General features: G+C 31.3%; 1 protein-coding gene and 1 long non-coding RNA gene across 3 annotated transcripts; both read left to right on the forward strand.

Annotated features, from left to right (window-relative positions):
* The first annotated feature begins 2,356 nt into the window (after positions 1 to 2,356).
* Positions 2,357 to 6,315, forward strand: LOC106765866 (probable LRR receptor-like serine/threonine-protein kinase At1g74360). Its single transcript, XM_014650633.2, has 2 exons — positions 2,357 to 2,754; positions 2,910 to 6,315. The coding sequence occupies exons 1-2, from the start codon at positions 2,691 to 2,693 to the stop codon at positions 6,131 to 6,133; spliced, it is 3,288 nt and encodes a 1,095-aa protein (XP_014506119.1). The 5' UTR covers positions 2,357 to 2,690; the 3' UTR covers positions 6,134 to 6,315.
* Positions 6,316 to 9,602: 3,287 nt separating this feature from the next.
* Positions 9,603 to 13,228, forward strand: LOC106767393. 2 transcript variants are annotated; one of them, XR_002668700.1, is made up of 5 exons: positions 9,603 to 9,648; positions 9,780 to 9,854; positions 9,964 to 10,088; positions 10,160 to 10,291; positions 12,874 to 13,228. It is a non-coding gene; the product is annotated as an uncharacterized LOC106767393 (long non-coding RNA). The 2 variants fall into 2 exon arrangements; XR_001376156.2 differs by lacking the exon at positions 9,603 to 9,648 and having other exon boundaries at positions 9,693 to 9,854.
* The last annotated feature ends 6,133 nt before the right edge of the window (positions 13,229 to 19,361 follow it).

The following is a 19,361-nucleotide window of genomic DNA, read 5'->3' on the forward strand; positions in this document are numbered from 1 at the left end:
AAAATGTAGCTATTATTATAATAATTATTTATTTTTATTTTTATTTTTATTAAAAATTATTATACTATTAAAAATTATAAATGGATAGATTTTGACTAAAGTTTTTCTTATCAATTTTTTTAATATAATCTACGCAATTAAATTTTATTTAAGTTAAGAATTTAAATAAACTTTTTAAACTTATTCTGAAATAGTTTTAAGATAAAAAAAGAAAAGAAAAGAAAAGACATATTTAATAATTTTTACAAATTGGTATGAATTATTTTTTTATAATAAAACATGCAACTTAGTTATTTGTGTTAATTTATATCTGTATATCCTACCTTTCATAATTATATATCATACTCGTTTAGTATTACTTTTTTTTACTAAATTTATTGAAATTTATAAATGGATAGATTTTGACTAAGGTTTTTTTTATCAATTTTTTTAATGTAATCTATGTAATTAAATTTTATTTAAGAATATAAATAAACTTTTCAAACTAATTCTGAAATAGTTTTAAGATTAAAAAAAAATACACGTTTAATAATATTTAGAAATTGGTATAATTTTTTTTTCTCATAAAACATGTAACTTAGTTATTTGTATTAATTTATATTTGTATATCCTATTTTCATAATTATATATCATATTCGTTTATTATTATTTTTATTTTTACTAAAAATTATTATACTGCTAAAATTTATAAAGGGATAGGTTTTGAATAAGGTTTTTCTTATCAATTTTTTAATGCAATTAAATTTTATTTAATTTAAGAATTTAAATAAATTTTTTAAACTTATTCTGAAATAATTTTAAGATAAAAAAGAAAAAAAAAAACATGCAGTTTCCGAATGTTTGCTATGCCAAGTAGAATTGTAGTTTATTTTGGTTACTATTGTATGGTTTACTATTTGGAACAGTTAACTGAAGTTAACTGCTAATAGGAAAATTCAATTTTTTTTAAATTGAACCGCATAATAGTATAGTTCAGTTTTTTATAAAAATAATTCAGTTTTTATAGTATAGATATAGTTTAGTACAATTACACTAATTATGCCCAGCCCTACTATAGATTATGTTTATCACATTTTAAGGTGTTTTCTAGTTTAACAGCAGTAATGAAACTAAGTTTAATCATAATTACTCTCAAGTGTGAAAATACTATATATAATTACTATACGAATGCTTAAAAAAAATAGGACTGATACACATCATATAATAATAAAAGTAAAAAAATAATTATTCACTCTCATATCTGAATAAACTCAGTGCCAATTAGCCGCTAAGCACAAGTTTATATATATATATATTAGAATATTTATATACTTATAGATCTTCAGGTGATATCCTTAAACAAATTATAGTAATTAAAATAAAAACTCACTCATTTTATAAACATTAAAAACATGTTTAAATTTAATACAAGCGTAAAATTGATATCTATCTGGTGTAAATTTCTTTTCAAGAAATTTTTATCGTAACTGCAAAAGTCATGTAAAATATAATAACCGTAATACCCTTTATTCTAATTTTTATACACTTCTAATGTACTATACATGTAACCATGAAACAATTTTCTAAGGAGAAGCATAATAATAATTACATATACTTTAAATTTATTATACTATTTTTAGCTACAATTACACATCACTTATATATATTAAAAAGTTATCATGAAATATTAAATTAAATAAAAAATATAATAAATAATAATAATGTATATAAGAATGTTTAGTGAAATGTTTAATTTTTATTTGTTGAAGTATATTAGTTTTTGTTGGGATGGAAGAAAAAGTGAAAAAGCGATAAAAATGTTGACAGAAAAAGGTATTACAGTGTGGTGGTAGACGAAGCTGATATGGACTGCATCACCAAAATTGTTGTGCGATGGTATGAGGTTCCTTTCGCTTTACTTGCCTTCACCAAAATCACTTATGACTATTCAAACCACAAATAACATACACCATTCATTCAACCTCGTCTAAATCCAACTGCCTTCTTCTTACCTTACCTTATTATCGTATGCTGTCCCAAATTTTCCAAGAAATTCACAAAAAGGCATCTATCTACCTTGTAATAGTGTCGAAAACTTTTTGCCACATCACTAATGTTATTCCCTACTTCTTTTTTCTACATAAAACAAATGTAAAAACCGTGTTCTGCTTGTGCTGTTTTGTTGAGTCTTAGGTCAAACTGAAAGCCGTGATGGCCAATTTTGTTCGAACCGGTCAGCAAGGGCGGCTCGACCGGTCTCTGGCTCCAAAACGTGAGCTTCTTTATCTTTTCCTTAGGCTACCGTTCGTAAATATGAATAGTTGAATAAATTAATGCCCCCAAAGTAGAAACACGCGAGCCATTTCACATTTGTTAACAAACAATATGAAGCAGAGCATACCCTTGTTTTGTTTTCACAAAATCATTAAATTACAATAATTCCTAGGACCTGAAAACACGTATCTTCAACGAGTAGACATATAATGCAAAGGAAAATTCCTGTTGCGATTTCCTTTTTGTCCCCCTGCTGCTGCTGCTGCACCTCCCAGTCCAACACGCTTCCCAATGACTTCAAATTCCTCACGTTCTTGAGTTACTCTTATTTTATTCTGGCAATCATCACCACATGAGTTTTTCTCAATAAAGAAAAACAAGAGGAGAAGCAATACGATTAAAACAAGAGAGAAGGAAAACTCCTCATAGCAACATTAATGTCAGAGCAGGAACCTCATTCTTGTGGCCTACTCTTGTTCTTTTTCTTGATCCTTCTTTCAGGTACAGATTCTTCTCTATGTGAGCCTCTTATTTTCTTTATTGTATTATTCAGGATTAGTATTATTTTATTCTGTTGCAAAGTTGGTGATTCTGTTATATTAACTTGTGGTTTTGAGTTAACCGAGGCATTTCTTGTTTGGGTTTGGTTTTGGTAGGTAAAGTTGTTATAGGGGAATCCTTGGAAACAGACAGAGAGGTTTTGCTGAAGCTGAAATCCTACCTGGACAGCAAAACTCTTCAAGACAAAGGAGCGTACATACACTGGAACACAAGTAGCTCCAATCCTTGTCAATGGAGTGGAATTTCATGCAGTGCTACTGGGAGGGTGGTTCGCATAGGCCTTTCTCAGAGTGACATCACCGGTGAGATATTCAGGAATTTCTCGCAGCTCACTGAACTCAGGTACCTTGATCTCTCTCAGAACACGCTCTCTGGTGAGATTCCTGAGGATTTGAGGCGCTGCTACAAGCTCGTGCATCTCAACCTATCACATAATATTCTTGAAGGGGAGCTGAACTTGACTGGACTGACAAGCTTGCACACACTGGACTTGTCAAATAACAGATTTTTTGGGGATATCGGGTTGAATTTCCCTGCCATTTGTGACAATTTAGTCACTCTGAACGTCTCTGGTAATAATAACTTGACTGGCAGGATCGAAAACTGCTTTGATCAATGTCTCAAGCTGCAGTACTTGGATTTGAGCACCAACAGTCTGAGTGGAAGCTTGTGGATGAATTTTGCGAGGCTCAAAATGTTTTCTGTGGCGGAGAACCATCTGAGTGGGACTATTCCTTTGGAAGCTTTGCCTTTGAATTGCAGCCTTGAAGACCTAGACCTTTCACAAAATGGTTTTGTTGGTGAGGCACCTAAGGGGGTTGCTAACTGCAAGAATTTAAGCAGTCTGAATCTTTCTAGTAACAAATTTACCGGGGGTATCCCTGTGGAAATAGGATCCATTTCCCGGCTCAAAGCATTGTACTTGGGGAACAATACCTTTTCAAGAGAGATTCCTGAGTCCCTTCTGAACTTAACCAATTTGACCTTCTTGGATTTGAGCAGAAACCAATTTGGTGGGGAAATACAAGAGATATTCGGGAAATTTAGGCAAGTAAGTTTTCTTCTGTTGCACTCAAATAACTACACTGGAGGATTGAGATCCTCAGGAATTCTCACATTGCCAAACCTTTGGCGGTTAGACGTAAGCTACAATAACTTTTCAGGTCCGTTACCAGTTGAGATCTCTCAAATGTCAAGTCTGAAGTTTCTAATGTTATGCTACAACCAGTTCAATGGATCAATTCCACCGGAATTTGGAAACATGACTCAACTGCAAGCGCTTGACCTTGCCTTCAACAATTTGAGTGGGTCTATACCACCAACCCTCGGAAAGTTAAACTCCCTCTTATGGTTGATGTTAGCAAACAATTCTTTAACTGGAGAAATCCCTCCAGAGTTGGGAAACTGTTCAAGCTTATTATGGCTAAACCTTGCCAACAATAAGCTCTCTGGAAAGTTGCCTTCTGAACTGTCCAAAATTGGAAGGAATGCCACGACCACATTTGAATACAATAGGCGAAACTATAGAATGGTTGCTGGATCTGGTGAATGTTTGGCAATGAAGAGATGGATACCTGCAGATTACCCTCCATTCAGTTTTGTGTATGACCTCTTAACAAGGAAAAAATGTAGAGAACTTTGGGACAAATTGATCAAAGGGTATGGTGTTTTCCCGTTTTGTACACCTGGTAATTCCTCTCGCGTAACACAGATATCCGGGTATATTCAGCTAAGTTCGAACCAGCTCACTGGTGAAATTCCTCCAGAGATTGGGTCAATGGTCAACTTCAGCATGATGCACTTGGGGTTCAACAATCTCTCTGGGGAGTTACCTCGAGAGATGGGAAGTGTATCCATAGTGGTATTAAATATCACAAGAAACGAGTTTTCAGGCGAAATTCCCCAAGAAATTGGCAACATGAAATGTCTGATGAATCTGGATCTGTCGTACAACAACTTCTCGGGAATGTTTCCAACGAATTTGAACAAATTGACAGAGCTTAGCAAGTTCAACATCTCATACAATCCCTTCATATCAGGTGAGGTCCCATCCAACGGACAGTTTGCAACCTTTTTAGAAGATTCATATTTAGGTAACCCCCATTTGAAACTTCCCCAGTTTCTTCAGAACACTAGCAATGACAGAAACACCACCTCTCAGAAAGACCATAAAAAGTCCTCAAGACTACCTTTGCTTTTGGTGTTTGCGGTCATAACACTGGTTTTCATAGTATGCGGACTTCTCACTATCTTAGTCTGCGTATCGGTGAAAGGCCCTTCAGAGGAACCAAGATACCTCTTGAGGGACACAAAACAGTGGCATGATTCCAGCAGCTCCGGATCCTCATCATGGATGTCCGACACAGTGAAGGTCATCCGTTTGAACAAGACAGCTTTCACACATGCCGACATTCTGAAAGCAACTGGCAGCTTCTCCGAGGACAGAATCATAGGAAAAGGAGGGTTTGGAACAGTGTACAAGGGAGTGTTTTCAGACGGCAGACAAGTGGCAGTGAAGAAGCTTCAAAGGGAAGGCCTGGAGGGTGAGAAGGAATTCAAAGCTGAAATGGAGGTTCTGAGTGGTCATGGCTTTGGTTGGCCTCATCCAAACCTGGTCACACTCTACGGCTGGTGCCTAAACGAGTCAGAAAAGATACTAATTTATGAGTACATAGAAGGTGGAAGCTTGGAGGATGTAGTGATTGACAGAACACGTTTGACATGGAGGAGGAGGCTAGAAGTGGCAATCGATGTGGCACGTGCACTGGTGTATCTACACCACGAATGCTACCCTTCAGTTGTGCACAGAGATGTGAAGGCCAGCAATGTGTTACTAGATAAAGATGGGAAGGCGAAGGTAACTGATTTTGGGCTTGCTAGAGTGGTTGATGTTGGGGATAGCCATGTGAGCACTATGGTGGCTGGGACAGTGGGGTACGTTGCGCCTGAATATGGACACACATGGCAGGCTACTACAAAAGGGGATGTGTACAGTTTTGGAGTTTTGATCATGGAGCTGGCAGCAGCAAGAAGAGCAGTGGATGGAGGGGAAGAGTGCTTGGTGGAATGGGCTAGGCGTGTTATGGGTTATGGACGACACCATCATCGTCATCATCACGGCTTGAGTCGCTCTGTGCCAGTTCTGCTGATGGGTTCTGGGCTTGTTGGTGGGGCTGAGGAGATGACTGAGTTGCTGAGGATTGGAGTGATGTGTACAGCTGATGCACCACAGGCCAGACCGAACATGAAAGAGGTTCTTGCTATGCTGATTAAGATATTTAACCTCAGGGACCACTCCACTTATGGATACATTGTTTAGTCATTTTTGTTTAGGAATTCATGCCCAGGATGTAACATACTTTACACACATACACTTCATCTCATGCACAGTTCATTCTTCTTCTTCTTATCTACACACATAACAACTCCCTCAATTTTGTCAAACACCCATTCCTTTCATCATTTTCTCATATTTTCTCTCCCAATATAATGTCGGATAATAATATTTAGACAACAATTTTTTGACAACATTGGAACATTATATATGTATCATTATGTGATTGGTCTATGACAATGTTTATGATTATTTTTATTAACAGAATGATACATGATGTTCAAATGTTGTCAAAAAAAATATTATCTAAGTACCATTATTCAATATAATATATCTCTATAATATTGGTTGTATTTTAAAAATATTAAGTTATTCAAACTATTAAGAATATGTTATTTCTAAAATATAAAAGTAATTTTGAAACATAAACTACAATAATTTGCTTTTTGTAATTACTTATGTATTTTTATTAAAAGAAATTAATTCGTCAATAAATCTAAAATTATTGATAAATTTTAGAATTTAAATTTATGAAGGATTTCTTTACTAGTTTTGAATTTGTTGATACAAACGAATTGTTTAATATTAATGTATTTAACAATCAGTTTTGTTGTATCTTCATATATTAAGGGGAGCTGGTGAAAAAAAAAAAAAGAAAAAGAGGCAAAATAATAATAATGGTTTAACAATAGTTTGATGACGAAATTAAAAAAATAAAAAAACTAAAACTCAATATTTGGTGATTTTTTTTTTCAAGTTGCTCCCTGTCTAAATTTTTTCTCACACCACAGTCTTAGGATAAACAGTTCGTCCTAATCGCATCATTAGGATAAATACTTGTCCTAATCACATAATCGTTATCGTTTTGTTTTTTTTTTCTCAATTATCTGCAACTTGCTTCATTCACTACCATTTTGTAGAACTATTTTTGTTGAGATATATGACTTCACTTTTGTTGTACAGTTTAATTATCTACTATTATGCTATGTAGTTATCTACTATTCTCTGTTTAATTCAATTTAATTTTTTTTAACACCTCAACACTTAGAGGTTATATATATAATTGTTGTATTTTCTAATGAGTTACAGAGAGTTTATAATTAAGAGATTAATGTTTAATTTTTCTCTTCTCTATTATTTTTTTCAACCCAGATTAAAACTAAAACCTAAAATATATACACAGCAAAATCAAATATTTTGAGGTTGAGAGTGCTAAATCTTATGTTTGAAACATGTTCTCATATTGTTGCAACTTCTTTATGTTTGACTAGGTTGAAAAAAAAAACTGATTTTGCTAGTGTGGTCTAAAATAATTAAATATATAAATATAGTCTTATTGAATCTTATCCTTGTAGAAGATTTAAGTGTCCAAATTAGTTTTCAAAATTAATTTCATTATTTTACATGCATAATCGGTCATAATAAAATTATCAACAATATTTTTTTTAATGTATGATAAAATTACGTGCATAATAATTGATCATAATAAAATATGAATTTATATTTTGTATGTAATTTTATTTGATCTCATTCTAAAAACTTATAAAATAGTTTTTTTGAAATATTAATGTATATAATTTTTTAAAAATTTGTAATTATTTTTTAAATAGATATATGATAAATAATTAGACAAATTTTTTTAGTATGCCTAACCTAACTCATTTGTCTCCCCCTATATATATTTTCAACTCCGGTCGATATTGTTACATTATAAATAAAAATAAAATTGTTAAACAATAAACAAGATAATTAATAAAATCTGAATTTTTTAACAATCGCTAACTTTTATTCATAATCGTCATAAGAAATTTTATTTGTTCAATTGATAAAAATTATAACAATGATTATGTAATTTATTATATTGTTATTACACTCACTCTTTTTTAATATGTTAAATATTTTTTTTATTCAATAATTAATTTTATAAAGAAATATTTTGTAAAGACTTTTTTTTTTATAAGTTTAAAGAAAATAACTAAAATGAAATGAACAATGTATATTTTATGATTATATTTTAAACAAATTATAGGAAGGAAGTTAGAAATTTTTTAGCTTATCTAATTTTTGGATACATTTTTAATAAGTACAAGAATTAAGGTAAAATAAAATGATCTAATTTATTAAACTTAGAAATAATTGTTTTGAAAATATATATTTAGTTGGATTACATCTTAGGATAGATCCTTCATTTATGCAAGTATACATATTGATAAATATGTTGCATTTGTGTAAATTATTTAGGTTTTGTTAAATTTATTAGTTTAAATTTAGTTATTTGATGTTAATTTAATTTGAGAGATATTTAAATTTGGTATTTGAATGTATTAATTTCATCAAATCTAATTAAATGAAAATAAATATAATTTAAATACATGTAGAGGATAAATTCTTTTAGATTAAAGCAATACTTCTTTTTATCCAATTATGTATTCAAGAGATAGATTGCATTGCTCAAGATCAATCTAATATCGTTTGAGAATAAAAGACATTAAAGCAATTCTCTATCTGAGAGATGATTGATTATAAAGTGAGAATGTGTATATTGTTTAAAATTAAACAAGGATACGTTGTTATAAATTATAGTTTTTATAGGATGATTGATGCATTATGAAGTGTGGTGTTCATGAAAAATGGACATGGAATATTAAGAAAATGAAAATGATGAGTTATTATATTTGAGAATCTGATTTGATGATATTGTGCCTATAGATTTAGCATATGCACCACAAGTGGACACTTGATATGAAATTATCACTACCCAAAAAAACAAAGTAAACCCTAAACAACTTTTATTTTTTTGGATGTATTATATGAATATATATAATATTTAAAAATAATTTATGTATAGTTCACAAATTATATATATATATATATATATATATATATATATATATATATATATATTAATGTTGTATACTTTGTATTAAATTATAGTAATAAACACTTCCTTATACTTAGATTGGAGAATCAATTCCATTTTCTTTTATCTTACACCAAAACTTTTATTTCTTTAAAAATATAATTTTAACTCCTTTTATATAATATATTTGTTAACCTTTTTAATATGAAAAAGGTAAGAAAAAATTATGACTTGTGGTGGTATAATTCTATCATATTTATAGCAATTGGACTTTATTGGCCTTTTAGTTATTTACAATGAAAATTAATTAAGAAAAATTGTTTAGACAAGTTACACCTTTTAATGTAGAATAATTATACATTTACACAAGTTTACTCATAAAAAAAACCCTTAAAAACTAAGATAAGAAAAAAATGTGATTTAGGTTTCTACACAGTAAAAGTGAACTTAAAGGTACATTAAAAAAAATTAAATAAAAATTATTCAAATTAGTTTACATATAATTTGATTTTAATCTTAATTTTTACCCTAAACAAGTTCATAAGTAAAATTACTGGGATTTTTTGTATGAAGGGAACAAAAAGCCGGTGTCAACTGTACCAAAGACTGTAGTCTTCATAGTGGGGTCCACTCTTTTAGGGTTTGCATTGACAATTTTTTTTTTTTTTTTTTTACTATTTTTTCATTCATTTCCGATCCATTACTCTACATACTTTGTACTCCGAATTCTCAAGTTTGTTCACACTCATTATTTTTGTGTGTTCTTTCTAGTTTTCTGGTTACAGCTGGTGATGGATTCAATTGCTAATATTAATCGGTGTGATTTGGACTCGCTTATGAGTATTGGTAGGGTGTGTAGGTTATATTTTTTATTATCAGGATCTTTTGCATCTGTCTTAAAGTTTATTCTTCAATGGTAAGATCTTTGACCTTTTGGGTTGTGTTGTAAGTGCAGGAATCGAGGGCAAGGCTGGCTGTACAAGAAGTACAAAGAAGTGCAGCAAGAAAAAGACTGTTGATCCTGATATTAAAGTAGTCTTTGTTGATTCTAACATTTTTAAATGGAAGGGTCTTATCAAGGTATGCTGACTATTGTTAATTACGACCTATTTTTGATGATTCTGCAATTGCTTGATCTGTTTTCCTTACAGTTGGGGTCCCTCTGAGACTCTTTAACAGGAGTGCCAGTTCCAGGTTTACTTTCTCTATTCTGGAGCAGTATACTATACAGCCACCTCAAGTCCTGTTTTTGACTAAAATATTCACCCAATGTTCACTTTAAGGTAGGATGAATATGTCTTTAAATCTGTTATACTTTTTACTTATGGATAGTATCTGTACTGAGAAGAATTATTTATCCTATTTTGTTTTTCACTATATTTTCATTGATGCATGGTTTCTAAAATTTTCTAAGTAATGCATCCATTATAAAACATTTATGGATTCGTTTGGTGCATAGAATTGGAATTGTTGTTCAAAATTGTAATTCCTATTTCTATTCCGATTGGTTTGGAATTATAATTCATGTGTTTGTGCTGTGTAATGAATTTGAGGTTACAATTACAATTCCAAGTTTAATTTCAATTTCGCTTTTTGACATCTCTATTTAGCTAGGGGTAGTTGTGGATACAATGGTTAGGGTGGATAGGTGGTGATGTTAAGTAGCGACAAGAGTGGCAGAGTGGTGATGGCCATTGATGTGGTAAGAATGGTGATTGGTGATGGTAGGAGTGACGGTGGTTATTGGGGGTGGGGGGAATGAGTATGGTGATGTTGCAACAACCAAAGTTATGAGAGTGACACGGTAGCAATCATTGTTGGCAGTGGTAATAAAAAGGACACGGATGATTGGAGTGGACGTAGTTGGTCAAGGGGGTGGCACCGCAACGGCAATCAGTGGGAGTCTGGCAGTGATTGGTGGTAGGGATTGTGATGGTAGGGGTGATGACATTGTGTCTGGGTAGCAAGAGCAACAGAGACGGAGAGAACAACAAAATAGTGAGGATGAACTTAGGAATTGTAATATAGAGGGGAGAGTTTTGGAACTGAGAAATGTTCGCTTTAATTATATTATAATTCCATGGAATTGGACTTTAGAGTTGTTCCAATTCTAGATGAACTTCCAAATGTCATAATTCCAAGTCCAAGCACCTATTCCATTTCCAATTCCGTGCATCAAATGGGCACTAATAGTTGTTTGCACGAGAAGTAAATGCGAAATGAAAAGCTTGTTACCATATATACTGGCTGCCCTGCTACGAACCATCAGCATTGAAATGAAAACTTCTGCCACTTCTATCATAGACATACTTTAGTGCTCATATTTGATGCGTATGAATGATGAGTGTTTGTGGTTGGTCTTATTAATTGGTTTGGTTACCTTCTCAATGATGGAAAGACCAATCATGCTAACGTTTAATGGGAGGCTGATAAGTTAAAGAAACCTAAGCTCTATGTATACTATTAATCGGCTACAATTGGAATTTGAAAGCCATTGATTTGTTTTTAATTGCCTGGTCAATTATATTTGTTTTTCTTCTGTTCTTTTTAAGTTGACGGATAACTTTTTCCTATTGCATTTTGTATTCTTAACATATCTTCATGACGATTGGTTAAAAATTTAATGAGCCTGCATGAGCCCCCATAGGCCAAGTAAATAAGGTTGTTAAATCCTTTTTTACAAGCTTCTTACGTGGCATTCAGAGGACCAGGCAATTTGATCATTTCATCAATCAGAGTAAATAACAATCAACATCATCAAAACTTACATATCTTACTTACTTCATATCTGATTGAGTGACTAGTCAGCCTGCATGTATGACTCGCCTTATGACAGGTGAAAACGCTGTGAGTTCCATTTGACAAGCATCTTATATAGAATACAGGGAGTGAGGCAAACTCACCTTTTTACCAATCATAATAAATAGCAATTGTATCTTCAAAACATGTACAACTCTCCTCATATATGATTGACTAGTTAGCCTGCTTGACTCCCCTAATGCCAAATAAAAAGGCTGGCAATTTCTTTGGCAGGCTTCTTACATGGCATTCAGGGAGCCAGGCAAGCGCATCATTTCACAATGGGAGAGATATAACAATTCTCACTAAGGAGCCTTACCTTGAACTTGATCAGAATCCGACTCATCAAAACAAAACAGTATCAAATTGCAATACTCGGAAAGATTTAATGAAACAAATGCACTGGGTAAAAGCTAGCTAATTCACTGTCTCGTTTGACAGCAAAATAAAGAGCTACGTACCCTTAATTATGCAACAGAGGGACAGAATGAGTAAGAGGAGGCCATCAAAGAGGAGGGGAATACTCTAATTCTTATGCTTAACTCAAAATGACTTTGAGCTCCGAGCAGGTCTCTGTAGTTTTTGATTCTGGAACCATTGAACCTATGGGGTATTTATGGAGACAGAATGAGGTGAGAGACAAGAGAAAATCCATGAAAAAGGGGAGAAAAGGAAGAATTAAGGGTACAATTGGCAAAGGCGGCAACCAAGCCTTGGTTGTAACAAATAGTTCCACCAGATAGAGCCAAACCTGCCTGGGTTTTACAGGTAGTCATTTTTGGATTTTTCCCTCCCAAAAGAGGAAACCCCCTCCCCACACAAACAAATCCTCCTTTAAAAATTTTCATCCTCCACTCTTTTCACTTGCATGCAAGATATGAGATGTGCTTATCTGTCAATTTTCCTTTGTTGAAACTTGAAAAGTCTTTTATTATGGGACCGTTTAGTCTTTAACCTTTAATCATTACTGTTTCATTGATGAGCACATTAATTAATTATCTTATTATTATTGAATGCACTACCCTGCTAGCAAAAGGGTCAATGACTTAGTGTGATCAATTTCCAGACGATGCCAAAACCAGTCAATAAGACAAGGCCAGAGTTGCAGTGAGCGTTAGCTGAGTTTGATGCTGGGGTCCGTTTCTCACAGAACCGAAGCTGGATCAAAATATGGACAAATGTGATCATCTAACTCATACTCCATCACCATCAAACGGTACTTAATATTATAGAAAATTTGTGCAGTGTCCATCACTGGATTAAAATATTTCTATCCGTTGTATAAGTATGTTTCATCCTTTAACTATAGTAACAATTTAATAATTAACAGAAAAGAACTGTACTGGCATGAGACAAAAGGCTTTTATTTTACTTCTTGTTTTAAACTTATAATAATTATACTCATAGATATGGGTATTCCATATGAATCCTAAGCTGTAGCTTTTTACAAATGTTACTCTAAATCATTTACTGTGGCCCCAGGAGATTAAAAGGCATAATTTCAAAGTTCCAGTGTGGTCTCAGGATATCCCTGCTTAGTGCCAAATGAGGGAGTTGGGACCACTAATCCGTTTAGTCATTTCATTTTTAAAGGAATTTTATAAGGGCACTTGGCCAATTAAGGACCACATGCAACTGTGTATAAGGGAACACAAGCATAAGTCCATATCTCAAAGACATGACTCATTATATGGTTGTGTCTGTGTGTGCAAGGTGCAACCATGCTTGGGATATAGCAATTGGCTAAGTTGTTTAGAAACCATTTTATTATAATTTTTCTTCCCTTTATTAATTTCTTCATCCTCTTTTATCTGTTAACATATATATCTGTGTTTTAGGATCCAAAATAAGGTTTATTATTCGAGTTTCTTTATCTGATAGCATATATCTGTGTCGTAAGATCCAAAAATAAGCTTTATAATTTGAGGTCCAGTCTGTCCGTCTAAGTTGTTCAAAGTAACATCGGCATGTGACAAAACGAAATAAAATTCAAATTTAGTATTTAAGGATATTATTAATTTTAAGCATTAAAAATTATATAAGTTACATGAAACATTAAATATTATATTAAATATAAATAAATGCTCATAATAGTATGGACGACAACAAACATTGATTGTAAGTATAAATAGTAATCAATTGAGATAAACAAAAAATATTAAATATGATAACATATGGTTAAAAATGATTATTATATTTGAAATTTCCTTTATATCATTTCATATTAATGTCTTTAATTAAATGAAATATTAATCACAATAAATGCATTTCATAATACTAATGACGACAACAAACATTGATTATAAATAAATGTATTTCATAATAGTATTTACAATAATAAACATTGATTATAAGTATAAATAGTAATCAATTGAGATAAAAAAAAAATATTAAATATGATAACAGAGGGTTAAAAATGATTATTATATTTGAAATTTCCTTTATATATACATTTCATATTAATGTCTTTAATTAAATGAAATATTAATTAATGATAATAATAATAATAATAACACTATTATTACTATTTGTAACATATCAATTATATAGCATTAAAATTATAAATGAACTATCACATAATTAATAAAGTGGATAGGTTAATAGTAGAGCTGTCAAGATGGGTCATAACCCGCGGACCAACCTGATCGATCTGTCACGGATTCGAGCTGGGTTGGGTTTGAAAAATACAATCCACTTATATGTGGGTCAGATTTCAACCCGGCTCATTTAGAGCCGGCTCATGCGGGTTGAACCCGTGGTGAGTCGGGTTGGCCCACCAACCCACCTACCTAATTTTTTTTTAATTTATTATTTTATTTATGAAACCCTAAATAATAAAATACTTTCTTCACTCACTGTGTATGTCAAAAAAGTAATATTTTCTCTCACAAATCACTCTCACGGTACTTGCTCTTCTCACCGTCACTTCATTGAAATTCTTCAAGGAGCAGGTAAAACACCCTTCCTTTTTTCTTCTCTTTTCTTCACATTTTTGTTTTTTCACTTCTCTTTCTTTTTTTTTTTTTAAAATCCTATGATGACAAAAATAGGGGTTTGTGAATTTGTTTTCTGCCCCACACACACAAGGCTTTTCAGTGTACTTTAGGTCACCCATCCCAAATTACTCCAAGCTAAACACACTTAACCATGGAGTCTTCTTATGGGATAGGCTATCGAAAAGCAAATGCATTTGTTGATATGAATAGCCAAATCAATTCCTTTAAGATATCCTTCAACTTTATAGTCTCATACCTATACAGTGTCTAGATCCCTCTCATTCTGCTCGATTCGTCCATGTGTCCCTTCAAATCAATTTCCTTTTTTAATTTAACCCTAACTATTTTAATTTACACGTCACAATTTTTTACTTTTTTAAAACACATAACAATGTCACATCATCAGATATTAGCCACCTGACAGCTCTGTCCTTAACAAAGTTAAAGCCCTTATCAAAAAGGACCTATTTGCTCAGTTTTTGCAAAAGCTAGGACTTAAGTGAACTTTTTAAAAAAGAGAGGACCACTTTGAACAAACCCTTCCAAAAGAGGGACCAAAATAAGTATTAAACCATAAATTTATTGAGAAAGAAGTTTATTGAAGGTATACAGTATCAATGAGAAATGAGTCCAATCACATAAAAGATTGAAATCACTCTCAACCTACAACCTGATAACAACAATAGATTAATAAATTTTCACTTTTATATACATTCTCATTTGTACAAAATATGGAACTTATTAGACTCATTCCTCCACCACTTCATGATAGGATGGAAGTAATTGAGCTTCCTGGATACACACCTTAGGAAAAACTCCACATAGCTATGCAGCATTTGATTCCAAGAGTTTTAGACCAACATTTATTGAGTTCTGAGTTTCTTCAGATTCCAGAGGTAGCGAATGTTTTTTATTATACAAAAATAGTTTCGGAAACATAAAAAGTTTCTTCTCATTCAGGGAAAGGACAAAAATAAAAGGAATAAGAAGACAAACATATGAAGTTTATTAGTTTACTGTAAATATTTTTTCAGTCTTCGGCATTGTGGAAAATAACCGGTTTCTATGTTTTGGTTGTATCTTACATTTAGTGATTGAATATCTAAAGTCATTCTTTTGCTAATCCTTGCTTTCTATGTTTTGATTGTATATCTTACATTTTATTGATTGAATATCTGAAGTCTTTCTTTTACTAATCCCTCTGATTGCATTCTTTCCTTCTACATGGTCATTGTTCTTAAGGATGCTATTAAACTAATGTAGCATATTGTGTTCCTAGATAATCTTAACTGAGATACTTCCTATACCATTTTGTGTTCCTAGAAAGCAAATTTGTATAGAAATCTAATTAAGGGCTATTTTGATGTAGGCAATGGTGAAGCTTGTCATTCACAGATCTATACAAGGGAAGCTGGTTTGAGAAATTTGGAAAGGAATATAGCTGCCTTGGCTCGAGCTGCAGCAGTAAGAGTTCGAGCAAGAACATAGTTCCATTAGACAAAGGGATGCAAGGACTTACTACACCACTTTTGGAAAACAGACTGGCTGACGGGACTGAAGTTGAGATAATAGAAATGTATAATTTTTATTTTATTTTAACTATACCCTTGAATAATATTTGTATATGTGTTTGTCATATTTTAGGTTGTAATACGTATAATAAGCTTATATAAACTTGATGATTTTATAGTATAGTTAATAGATTAAGTTTTAGGGTATTACGTTTGCAAATTAAAAAGAAAGAATCTGACAAACAACTACAATACTAGTAAGAATTGATTGAGAAAGATAGCATTGATAATGAAAATTTAGTTTCGCATTAAGAGAATCCAGTTCACATGTATTTTTTTTTTTGTTTTTACATTTATTTTTCTTAAATGAATGACATCTATTTCAAACTTTAATTGTATTCTTTTATAGAATATTAAGAAGATTAGAGGAACTTTAATAGTGATAATTTAAAGTGGTGAGGGAGCAATGAAGTGATATGATTCGAACTTTATATGAGGGTTGGGGAAAGTACTATTGCTGGCTTTCGACCAACAATACCACGATGACTAAGGAGTAGCTTCGTGATGATTGAGTTTTATAGGAACCAAAAAGACGGTCCCTTTTCAGATTCATGCACATGTTCTATTGCTTCCTCACTTTGGTGCTCATAGTAAACTCTTTTATAATTGTGTATCACAATATGCTTCTCAAGATCCTGCATTATGGATCTTCTATAACCGATTCTTAAAAACGTCTCTTCTCACATGTATCTTTCAAATTAATGGTTTGCTTCGGTGTCTTAGTGCTTCATTGCTTTCTTCCTATGTCCAATAACAACCTAATATATTTCAATTCCCGTCTTCTTGATGAACTTGATGATGTTAAAAGGAAGGACAGTTTGGATAGCATAGAGCCAAGAGGTTTAGAGAGAGACTAATCACTATAGCAGCATGGCTCTTGCTCTAATAGTTTTTAGGGAAAGCACATAAAAGTTCTTTTGGAGCTGATGAAAAATAAGTAACAATACATGTAGAACTACATGCGCAGGGTATGTTCTAGGATTACTTTCGAATGTAGTTTGAACTCTTTCCATATTTTGGCTCAGACGAGATCATATGGCTGCTAATGTATTCAGAGCTTCGAAAACTTTATTGTATGTAGAACTCGGCAAAAATAATTGATTTGAACTATATTACAGTTAATTGTATTATATTATACTAAAAAAACTTATCTATTTTTACTAAAAGTTCAATATACTATTTTATAGTTTAGTTTTTAAAAACCGAACTTATAACAGTTTCATTTTAGTTAAGTGTGATAATTGTATTTACTCTTCCTCCTCTCTAGTTTCCGTTCAATCTTCTTTTTCCTCTTCTCTAGTTTCTCTTCAAGTGCTTCATCTTGTCAGAAAACGTTATTTAATAATAAAATATTAATAAATGAAATCGTTCACATTAAAAAATTAATATTAATTTTTTAAGACAATTTTTTTTTCACAAATTTTTATACTTTTTTTATCAATAAACATATATTACTTTTTAAATAATATTATTTTAAGTAATAAAAGTAAAATATATATTTGTAAAATAATATTATTCATGAAAAGAATAAATATAATAATAAAATAAAATAAAATAAACAAATAAAAAATAAAATAATTTTCATACACATAATAAAAGAAATATAAATAAAATAGAAAATAATAATATCAAATAATTAAAAATTTAATTTGTAATACACTTATGAATAAAATAAAATAAATATTAAAATAAATTTCAATTAAAAAAACATGTATTGTTATACTATTTAGTTTAAAAACTAGTATAATTCAATTTAAAATTAGTATAGTTAGTAGTTCAGTTCAGTTTATACTATAGTTTAGTACAATTTAGTATAGCTTAGTTCAGTTCAGTCCAGTTTGATAAAACAAAAAAATAGTTTTGTTCAGTTTGTCTGAACTGTTTTACAGTTCAATTTTGGACAAATTAGATTTTAGTTCAATACAAATTTTAATAATACAGTTAAGTTCTATTTGTCCACCTCTAATTATATGCATGTCCCGGTATTGTGCTCACATGAGAAAAAAAACGTGTGGCCTGGCCTCAAGTGGTGATGTTATTATGAAAGGTAAGACTAAAAAGCAGCCATAGCTATCAACATTGCACCATACTCTATTAGTGAGATTGCTGGCAAAATATAAAACCTTTTAAAAATAAGAGAAATGACTTTCATGTGGTTTTAAAACAAAAATATTACTTTCTTTTGGTAAAGAAAGTAGTAAATATGGAATCAATAGTAGGTTTTCATGTCTATTATCAACTATTTCATTATACAATTACTTTTTCTAAATTACAAATAATATTAATTAGGTTTTCTAAAATTAACTTTGGAATATGATAAAATATTAAAAGTGTTTTATGTACAAGCTTTTTATTCATATAACAAGTTATTAGATTTGTTTTTGGTTAAACGTGTTCAATAATTTTGAATGGATGAAAATAATGTCTTGAAAAGTTGCACATCGCTTGAGAGTGGGTGGATGTTAATAATTATATAATAAATTCTAAATTCATCATATTTTTTTATCCTAAATCAAAATCTTTTTAAAGTTGTATTTGACTTTTTCTTATGTTATTGTAATAGAATATTGTAAGATTTAGATTAAATTTTTGTTTTCGAATACGAGTATACTTGTGATCGATCAAGAATCATAAGACAAGATATAAATAAATGAATTTATATATATATATATATATATATATATATATATATGTAATTTGTAAAGCTGAAATCATAAGAATCTGTCACAAGAGAAAGAGAGAGGTACACGAGCATACAAGATCCTCAAAATTGTGTTTATAGGAGTTGGATTGAAGCTGATGATAATTGCAGCACTTGAAAGAAACCATTGAAAAGAGAGGAATCTTTTTAACTTCCTTTTTAAACAGGCTGCGAATGTTGATTCACTATTTAATGCATGTTTAACTCATGCTTAACCTAAAACTAAGATATAAGTAAATTATTTTATACATGAATTTTAACTCCTTTTTTTTTTTTCTTTTCTAGA

Source organism: Vigna radiata, chromosome 7, assembly GCF_000741045.1.
Source record: "Vigna radiata var. radiata cultivar VC1973A chromosome 7, Vradiata_ver6, whole genome shotgun sequence".
NCBI lineage: Eukaryota > Viridiplantae > Streptophyta > Magnoliopsida > Fabales > Fabaceae > Vigna > Vigna radiata.

Coding starts and splice junctions, on each gene's coding strand:
- LOC106765866 (XM_014650633.2), top strand. CDS start 2,691: ATGTCAGAGCAGGAACCTCATTCTTGTGGCCTACTCTTGTTCTTTTTC. Junction 2,755..2,909: donor TTTCTTGATCCTTCTTTCAG/GTACAGATTCTT, acceptor TGGTTTTGGTAG/GTAAAGTTGTTATAGGGGAA.